The following is a 10,781-nucleotide window of genomic DNA, read 5'->3' on the forward strand; positions in this document are numbered from 1 at the left end:
TATATATATACATAAAGTGAACAAAAAACATTTTGACACAGATGGGCTTATTCACAGACAAAATGACTTCTTTACTCTATTTTAACTCTTGCCACCAACTTTGCAAAAAGTAATCATTAAGATAAATTTGCCAATATTTTAAAAAGTTAACATTTTCTGAGATAATACGCAGAACAAAAAGTAAGGAAATTTGTGTTTGGTAGAATATTTCTTTGTTGTAACAAAGTTTCTTGGAGTGGAATGCCCCCTCCGGGTCGAGGGAGAGTCTCTGCCTCAAGTGAAGGAGTTAAAGTATCTGGGTGTCTTGTTTACGAGTGATGGTAGGATGGAGCGGGAGAGGAATCGATGGATTGAGGCCTCGTCCTCAGTAATGAGCGTGTTGCTTCGGTCAGTTGTGGTGAAGTAAGAGCTGAGTGGAAAGGCAAAGCTCTTGATTTACTGGTCTGTCTTCGTTCCAACCCTCACCTGTGGTCATGAGGCGTGGATCATGACTGAAAGAACGAGATCCCGGATACAAGCGGCCGAAATAAGCTTCCTTCATAGGATGGCCAGGCTCAGCCTTAGAGATGGGGTGAGGAGCTTCATCATTCGGAGGGAGCTCTGAGTAGAGCCGCTGCTCCTCCACATCGAAAGGAGTCAGATGAGGTGATTCACCTGATTAGGAAGCCTCCTGGACACCACCCTTTAGAGGTATTCTGGGCATGTCACACTGGGAGGAGGCCCTGGGGAAGACCCAGGACTTGCTGGAGGGATTATGTATCCTCTCTGGCCTGGGAACGCGTCGGGGTCCCCCAGGACGAGCTGGAAAGTGTTGCTGGGGAGAGGGATGTCTGGGTTTCTCTCCTGGACCTGTTGCCTCCGTGACCCGAATACAGATAGTCGGAAGAAGATGGAGATGGAGAAGTTTCTTAGCAATAAATATATTGTTGGAAAATCTGTTAATTTTCATTTTAAATGGTGCCACATTAAAAATGAATAGGCATTTGTGGGATGCGCAGTAGAGCTGTGTATGTGGATTACACAAATGAAAAATCTGCAAAATCTTCTCTGCCAAACAGCTTCCTCTTTCTATCGACACCTCTGTTTTGAGCTTCTGGGACCCCTCAGGTGCTTCCAATCAGGTGATGTTATAAGATTTATTGCCAAGAAGCATTGTTACAACAAAGAAGCCATCTACCAAACACAAATGACCTTACTTTTTGGGCCAAGTTTAGAAAGTCCACAAATCTGTAAAGTGGGCAACAGGTTAGATATTTACTGTGCACAATACTACTCATGTCTTTCCCATGACTTTTATTTATTGCATATACTGTATAAAGTGGAAATTTTTTTCATTTAGTTTTTATGGACAACATTGAATATTTGAACAGCTTAAACAGTAAATATTCATGTTCATCACACAGGCTGAATGTTATCCACAGTGTTTGCTGTATATATTTATCACAAACTAACACACACACACACACACACACACACACACACACACACACACACACACACACACACACACACACAAGCACATCAAATTTACATGCTGAAACCCGCAAGTGTGTTTGTGTACTATGTGTGGGACTCGACGCAACCTTGAGCCAGACTTCTCTAATAATTTTTACACTTTTTGCCCACATTTCCCATCAATGCATCCCACTGCTCTCCTATGTATCCGTGTGGTTTGGACTTACTGGAAAAAGCCACAAAACACAGAGATGCTGAGGTTCATTACAGACATGCTGAGAAACTGCAACCGTAGTGTTACCACAAAATGTCACTTTACCCAATAATAGCATCCCTGCAGAAAGCGTGGCTGTTCCACTTAACTTGCAAACAGAAATGTGTTTATTTTATAATATAACACACACACCCATACACACACACACAGGCAAATTATGTAGTTGCCTATCTTTCATGGCAGCAGCAAATAAACAGAATGACACTGATTTTCCTGCTCTGGGAAAATCCAGAGGTTTTCAGGTGAAGATCTACCTGCATCCACTTAAAAGCAATGTCAAATATTTACAGAACAACTCAACATCTAAACTACTTTTTATGCTTACGATGTAGGCCTGTCCCTATAAGAAATACATCAAATAATTGCACTATAAATTAAAAAGGAGGTGGATAATTTTTATTTGCCTACTTGCTTGTTTTCTTTGTGTCTCCCTCTTTTCTACTCTCTAGGTATAAATGCATGCTTTCATAACCTGCGTAGCACGAAAGCCCCATGAGGTGTTTAGACAGAGGAGCGTCTACGGTTTTTGGATGTATTTTTTCAGTTGGAAACGCCTCAGGACACCGTGCCGAACCTTGGGTTTGCTGAGATTTGTTTCTTTTTTAACACTATGTAAATTTCATGAACTTTGTAAGCAGCGTAAGGGTACTTTATGAAGCCGGAGGAAGATGTGTACAGAATAAATTGCACCAGCAAAGGTGGATAGTGATGTTACAACTTCAGTAACCATTGTTGCTCCTGGTCCATCTGCAACTTTATGCAAATTTCTTACATTTCTCTAAGCTTCGCAAGCAAGGAGTGAGGGAGAAGACCGCAGGGCCCATACACCACACAGTTCTCAGACATCCCTGCATAAAGCTTCCAAATAATTTTACTCTTTAAGAAGAACATCAACTTGTCACTGTTTTTGTTGCTTTTGGAAGCATGACTTTGTGGACTGGTTGGAGTGGAATTAGCAGCTTTACAGTATTGCTCATAATGGAGAAGATATATTTAAACTGTGAAAATATCTCTAAACTACAATTAGGAAAATTTGCTCAAGCTGACGACTGGTAAAACTTTCATAAACAGTATCTAACAGACTAAAATTGCATGACTGGGGCTAAATTTTGCTTATTTTCTGTGGACCTCACCAGTCTGCAGAAACAGGTGGCAAACAGGTTGTGCTACTAAAATTTTTGAACAACCTCCCACATGTTTAACTCATTTGTGTGACTTGACAAAGCCCAACGTTGGAATGAAGTCTATCTAAACAGCTCACAATCTTTATTTCACTTCTTAATTTTAGTCTGCACAAATATAAAAAAATAACTTCGACATTGGTGCTGAAAAAGTGGAAATCAGTGTTTCTCTTCAGCCTGAATTTTGGCAGATTTTCACTCGATCTTCCCACATTTTTACACCTGTGTGGCCATAGATTTCCAAAACTGAGAGTTTCAACCCCTAACTCTGTCTGTTTGGAGAAAAGTAAAGGGAAAAAAACTAATAAAAAAAACCTTCATCAGCAGCTGAGGTATTTCTTGACCAACTGTGAAAGTCACATTTAGCTCAGAGCCGCACAGTCAGGATGGGATTTTACAGCTGGTCTTTAGTTTTCACACATTTTCAGCACAGCATGGCTTTGTAGAAAGATTGAATTAAAAAAATGTTTTTGTTCTAATATGAAGTTAGTCATGTTGGTCATACATATTTTACCAGCAGCTGAACTTTTGAAGCTTTCCAGTTTACCATAAATTATTCAACGCTAAAAGTGTTTGTTTTTATAGAAATAGCTGTAAAAAAAATCCAAAATCCTAAAGGCTAACAGCACATCGAAATGAGGACTGAATTTAAAGTTTCATTTTAGGAAAATCCATTCACAGCAAAGAAACAAACTGAAATTTTACAAACTTTCTCTTTGACCATCACGGTAAATGTGTGTTTGTGTAACCTTGTCGACTTAAATGATGATTTCATGGCTCAACACAAACCATTAAAACTCTAGCTGAAACTCATGATGCTTCCCATAGGAAGTAATGACTTGTTTTACTAATTATTAAATTCATTAAATGCTAAAAAAAAAAGAGTGAAATCTGTGATTATCATTTGTTAGGTCTATGTTGTCTTAAAATTGTAAATTGAAAATGTATTTTAACATTAAATAAAAAAACGAATCTAATATTATGCAAGTTTCAAATTGACAAAATAGAAGCTTGGATTAGTGTTTTAATTATTCGATTAATAGGTTTTAGACTAGTTTTCAAATAAGACATTCATAAATGCCCAACAGCAAGAAACCACTATGAGAGAAAAATAAAAAGACATAAAAAACAAGGAATGCAAATCATAATAACTTTGAAAAGTTCTCTTTGTCGTTTTTTAGGTCAGAACAAAAGTGTCATCTTTTTGATGATGGGAGCTTGTCGACCCTCAGAGTTTGACACAACCTTAGGAGGCACCGTGACACCGTGGGCATTCATCGTAAGAGAAACTGGCTGTCCAACTTCAAACAGTTCAAAACATGAACAGAGGTTTATGGTGGCTGTGGGGGGTGAAGAGGAAAATTATGAGGCAGACAAATGCAAACCAGTTATCCTCACTGCAGAGATCATAGAAACCTTTGCTTATCACAAATACCAGAGCAGATACTGCAGATACTGCAGCTGGATCAACCATTTATACCGTCAGTAAAATGTGTTAAAACATGATCCTGACTCAAGCAGCAAATAAAACACATGATCAGTCTCCCTAAAGTAAACACAGAAACTTGAGAAGACAAGCTTAGTTAAAAGCATTCGCTGGGATTAAAAATAAATAAATGCTCACCATCAGAGCCACCGCTCAGAGACACAAGTCCAGTCACCAGGAGCACAGCCTGCCAGGCCACCTCCTGAGGCGACCACGCCATCACCATCATGCCAAGAGCAACTTCTTTCCAATCCCAGCAACTCACAGCAGATGTGAGAGCAAACCTTATATCCTTCTCGCAAAAAGGAGTTTCAGTCGTGGGTTTGTTTCTGTCGGTGACTCCCACTCTGCCTCTCTGCCCTCCTAGGAACTTCCCACAGTCGCCTTGCAGCAGTACTCCACACTGACAGCCTGCGAGAGACACACATGGAGAGAGGAGAGCGGGACAAAAGAGACGGGGGAGGAGGGTGTTAGTTGGTCGCTCTCTCACTGTGCTATTCGTCCAGGATTTTTTTTTTTCTGGCCGCCTCATTGCAGAGGCAACAGCTGAGTATATCCACACATGTCCTCTCTGACACACACACACACAAATATACACACACCACAGATACAGTACACACCAAGGAGCGCACAATAAATGCAGCAAAAAGAGGGTGAATCAGGGCCATGGGTGTAAGTTTGGGCTGAACGAGGCGTTAAAGGCAGCAATAAAAGCTTTATGAACATCAGCCACAGGCATGCAAACACAGAACATGCCAAGAAAGACATGGAAACTACATTAGGAACTATTAACTCGCAGAATATGTGCATACGCGATACAACTGACAGCTATCAAATCCTGCACAGGGCAAGAAATGTGCATTGTGTGGCCAGGTTGTGCATAAAGACTCGGCCACACTGCTCTGATCTCATTTTGTCTCTTTGCAGGAAAATTACATGAAAGGTTTAATCCAGCTGCACCCTTAGCAAAGTTGGAGAAAATGTGTAGAAAAATGTTGCATTCTTTCTCACAAAACCCAAACAAGTTATTCAAAACATCAGCAAACCACACGGTTAGGCATTTCTTTACCAACAGTAGCAAAAATAATTGTAACGTTTGAATAAAAAGGGTGAACACCATGGCCAACACAGATTACTGGGTTCCACCTCCTCCCAGCATTAACTCTACATAATATGTATGAAACGAAAAGCTGCACACTCAGGTGTTCTGTGAGCTGCAAGGGCCAAGCATTAATCTTGCAACCGAGACTCTGGGATTAAAGTTCACATGCGGACCGAATCTCGTTCAGTCGCTCGTTCGAGCCTGCGAGTGTAAATGGGCGAAATCCCAAACACTTACTCAGCTCTACGTCAGGGATCAGGCCATCACACGTCTGGTGATTAGAGCTCACACCTTCAGGCACCGTCTCAACTTTGCACATTCACACCAAATCCGATCACACAAGTGCAAACAACCAAAAACTATAACAAAAGAAAGATTTGTGTGTTACGATGATTAGCTTTTGGTTAGTTTAAATAAATCTGATAACACTTACACACACTGCAAACATCTAGTTTTTCCCCTCGTAACTTTTATAAAACTATTCTTTTGAATGCTCCCAAATGGTACGAACACACACACACACATACACAAAAAAAGTGTTGAGACAGGAAAGAACTAACAACAACCAAATGGGTCTCCCCACCCAACACCTGTCTCCTCTTAAAGTCTGACTGAACTTTAGCTCCCAGAAGCCCCTCCGCTGTCACTCCTGATTTGTGCAGCGCTGTGTATTACATGGGATAAGTCAGCCTATTCTGGAGCGCGAGTGAATGGGATGTAATGTGAATGGGTCAGTGCGCCTCACACACCCCTCTGTGCTCCATCAAACGCCCAGCATGGAGCCTCTCCGGACCGACGGCGTGCTCAGCCTAAAGGCCGAGGCTTCGAGCTGCAGGGGGGGCAAGCGGCTCCATAGGTGGGGGTCACACCACCAAACAAAAAGGGGTTGAAAGTGGGACACACTGTGTGCAAGACCTATTTACAGTCAAATGAACGATTCTTTTCACATTTCCTCGCCTCCCACCTTCAGTTAGAATTTAAACAGCAAAAGCACATCTATTATCTGACACTTAGTTAAACGTTACAGTTTCCAGTTGAGCCTGCAGAATTTAGACGTGCTTGACTGATCCATGTTTATAGATGGTTAATCCAGGTGGTTCAAAATTGCTTTTATATTTTAAGAAATATGGGATCAAATTTGTAACTTTTTATTAATAATTAAATTTAGAATATTCCAAGCCATGCTCTGAAGTTTTAACATATCCCTTCTGTGAATAAACATTTTGCAAGACTCCCATTTTTGTGAAATTGTGCACAGATTAATTAATGACATGCAAAATAACTCAGAATAACTTTAGGACAAGAGAACAATAGTGATGATTGTGTAAAGAATGTCAAAAATTGATGAGTAAATAAGCGTAAAAGGCTGTTGGATATTTTGTGGTTGATTAACTGAATTGTAGACACACACACACAAACAACAAAAACAATAATGTGCTAATTTTCATGTTGATTTAAAGAAAGCATTCAACACCATAAACCACAATGTTCTTCTTGAAAAGCTACATAAATATGGCATTAGAGGACCAACACTAGAGTGGGTTAGTTATCTGAAAAATAGAAAACAGTTTGTATAGAAAAATGAAGTAAGATCTGAACTCTGTGACATTACGTGTGGAGTTCCTCAGGGTTCTATACTTGGATCAAAGTTACTCATTGTGTATGTGAATGCTTTGGTTAATATGTCAGGGTTGTTTAAATGTGTTTTATTTGCAGATGGCACTACATTTTTTTTGTTTGGGTAAAGATACGGATGTTGAAAATGATGCAAACAGAATTTGTGAAAATACAAAATTGGTTTAAACTTAATAATCATTAAAACTGAGATAAAACTAACTATATGGTATTTGATAATAGAAAAGCAATTATTGATGTTCCATTTAGAGTTGATGGTGTTGATATCTGTAGAGTCGGAGAGGTGAAGTTTCTGGGTATCATTAATGAAAAGCTGACATGGAGACCTCACACAAATTATCTAAGAACAAAAACAGCTAAATCTATTGGAGTACTGTATAAAGTAAGGGAGTTATTTAATGATAGAGCTCTGTATATGTTGTATAATGTAATGGTTGTTCCACACTTGATTTATTGTGTTGAAGTCTGGGGGAAAGCATGTAAAACAATTATAAACCCTATTTTTGTTTTGCAGAAAAGAGCTCTAAGAATTATTACTAGAAAACACTACAGTCACCCACCAAATACAGTACATTATTTCATCAGTTGAAATTATGGAAGTTCTATGAAATGGTTGATTATAATATTTTGCAGGTTATGTATAAGGCTCATAAATGTATATTAACTTTAAGCAACCAATTATATTTTGTTAAGAGAGAAAGTTGTTATAATCTGAAGGGGGGTAGAGAGTTTTGTGAAACCTGGATTTCGAACTAGTTTGAGGGAGCGATGTACTATGGAACAATCTGGAGAGTGACGTCAAAAATTTCAGATCAATGTTTATGCTCAAGAGAATGATAAAAGTCACTTTGATAAAGAAATATGAAACAATATAATGTGTATTCATACGAATTGCTGTTCAACAAGTATTTGAGGTTGTTTTTGTTTAGTTTTTGTTTGTATTATTATTGTTTAAAAATATTAATTTTGGGAAGAAAATGGCACAGATACTATAAGATTTTTTTCTTCTTTCTGACGCCTTTCATTTTATTTGTGATTTTTTTTGTTTGTGTGTGTGTGTATAAATTTATTTTGTTATTTTTAAAGAAATGAATAAAGTAAAAAACAAAGATGTGTGCTCTGCATTTTGACTCATCACATGTGAGAAACACCCAAGTGGAGCGGCGAGCAGCTATGTAAACACCCGGGAAGCAGTTGGGGGTTAGATGTCTTGCTCAAGGACACCATAGGCGGGGAGTTGGACCTGTGACTTTCTGGTCCCAAGTCGGCTGCCCTATCATTGTACCACAGCCGCTATTATCTGTTGCCTAATTTGACTGTGCCTAAAGACTTTGGGTTTAAAAGCAGTTTCACTAGCACTAGAACAAGCGTAGAAAGGACAAGAAGATAAAAGTTGTTTTTTTTTTTGTCTTAGCTCTTTGATTTCTTTCATTGAAGTGACAAGCACACCTTCTGTTACATCTGAGGCAACTGAAATCTCACTTCTTACTGCAACTTTCCTGAGAATATTCTGAAATGACAGCAAAAACTGTAGAATAAAAGCTAAAGACACTAAACATTTTTTTGTAGAATTTTTCAGCAACTTTTCATTGTGTGGCATCGTGGGACCACACAGACACATAGCATCTTCTATATGTAAAAAAAAGAAAAAAAAACTATTTTCTCCTCTAGATGATGCATTAGTTTGGCTCCTTCAACTCAAGAGGAGTATGTGGAGATCTGTTTAGTTTAGACATTTAACTTAGGGGTCAGTTTCAGTTTGTTTTGCAGCTTTGGTGCGCTCCACTTTCTGCCCTCCAACAGCAAGAGATCAGATATAATACAGCCTGCTTGTTTGAAATTATCTCTCTCCATTTCATAAAGCAAACATCTGCTGCTGAAATGGAGACGTTACATTAACCGTTGCAATGCGCCATGGAAATGACTGAATATTTTTCATTTCAGGAAGGGCTTTTAACGCACGTTTCAGCACACAGCTACAGTAGAAGGTTTGGACGGATGACTGAGAAAAAACAAATTACTGCTAAACTGTGAAACAAAAAGCCGTAGCAGAACGACGATGATGAAATTACCCCGAGCAAAAAAAGAATGCATATCCCGAACAATGTTTCAGCTGGAGCTAAACTGACCCGATGTTCTGTGAAATTTGGAGGATTTTCGGTAGCTCAGAGTTACAACTCTCATCAGAAACCTGGAAAGCAGTTCATTACTGCGGCGAAACAGCTGTTCGCTTTAAACGGCAGCAACAGTCATCCTCGTGCAAAACCAAAGATTTCGTTTGTTTTTTATTGATTCATTTAAAAAAAATCACGATTTTTTTTTACAATAAAACAATATTATAACTAAATATTACAATAATAAGGACTGAAAAAGCAGTTTTAACATTTCATTAATGTGATTTAGGATGTAAATTGTCACAAGCTCTGCTCTATCAGTAACAACAGCTTTCAACAGTAAGAGATTAAACTGGGAACCAGCCAGTCTTTGTCAGATAAGCAGGTGAGGAGGTGTTCTGAGTTTATCTTGTTTTGTAAGGAAACAGCTAAATCAGTGGAGATAATGTTTGATTTATTGTTGCCGAAAGTTCAATTTTAAATATCACAGTTTAACAAGATCAACCCAAAACCTTTGTAGTCTTAACTATTAAGTAAGATTTAGATCATTTTAATGTTTAACATTAATTCAAAAGTGCTTTCAGGTTACTTTACATAATTTTCTTTAGTATTTTACAGAGAAACACTAGAAATATCCATGCACAGTATTTTGGAATAATTTAGATTCTTCATTAAAACTCTTTACTCAAACTAAGCTGAGAGGGCCACCTAAAGAAAAAAAAACTGAAGCACAGAACCTCAGATCAGAACTATGCAGTTCCAGACACCTGCAGAAAAATACAAGGACACAAGTTTATAAAACAGAAGAGAAAAATCTTCCACCTTCTCACAATAACATAAGACCAATTCATTCAGATGAGATTGATGCTTTAAAGGGACAAAGAACGAGGAGTGAAAAGGCCATCACAGCAAGCTTCTGCCCATCTCCTCCTCCTTTCTTCACGCTGGCTCAGTTTCTGCCTCAGTCTGCCTCACTGTCTCTGTCCTCACGATGTTATGATGGGATATTCAATAGCAGAGAAAGACGATCACTTCTACTAAACCGTTTTTTTTCTTTGCCAATATTGATGTTTTTAACAGACAACTTCTAGAATGAATGTAGTGGAGCTTTATATTGGATTACCCTCATCATCTGAAGTTTCAAGCTGAATATGAAGTGCCTCTCTCAGACTATAGATTTGATTTAGTTTGTTTTAGTCTCTGACCTGTCTGATGGGAAAATAGCTTTTAACCTCAATTTTTTTCTGCTCTCAATACCAAGAGATCATGTAGAAACTTGTGCATATTGATGCACTGTGCGCAGCCAACAATTTTGTGTGCAGCAAACACACAAGAGTAAATCATGCGTGTCAGCCTGTAAATGTCAAAACTTTGTGAACTCACATAAACATTTCAGCTCACGGTGCTTCCAGCCAGTCAAACCAACCTAAAGCAGACTTCTGTGTACTGATGTGAATCAAACTTTAAATCAGTATTTACATGTCATAAGAAAAATTTAAATAAAATATTTTGGCTGATGCAGTAAAAGATGTTG

General features: G+C 38.5%; 1 protein-coding gene across 1 annotated transcript in view; it reads right to left on the bottom strand.

Moving 5' to 3' along the window:
- bmpr1bb (bone morphogenetic protein receptor, type IBb) overlaps window positions 1-10,781 on the bottom strand; it is a gene marked incomplete in the record, with an annotated part of 27,586 nt that overhangs the window by 12,948 nt on the left and 3,857 nt on the right. Inside the window, 1 exon segment of the mRNA XM_014003716.1 lies at window positions 4,535-4,807. Coding sequence (XP_013859170.1) covers window positions 4,535-4,807 — 273 coding nt within the window.

Source organism: Austrofundulus limnaeus, unplaced genomic scaffold (genome assembly GCF_001266775.1).
Source record: "Austrofundulus limnaeus strain Quisiro unplaced genomic scaffold, Austrofundulus_limnaeus-1.0 Scaffold20, whole genome shotgun sequence".
Classification (NCBI taxonomy): Eukaryota; Metazoa; Chordata; class Actinopteri; order Cyprinodontiformes; family Rivulidae; genus Austrofundulus; species Austrofundulus limnaeus.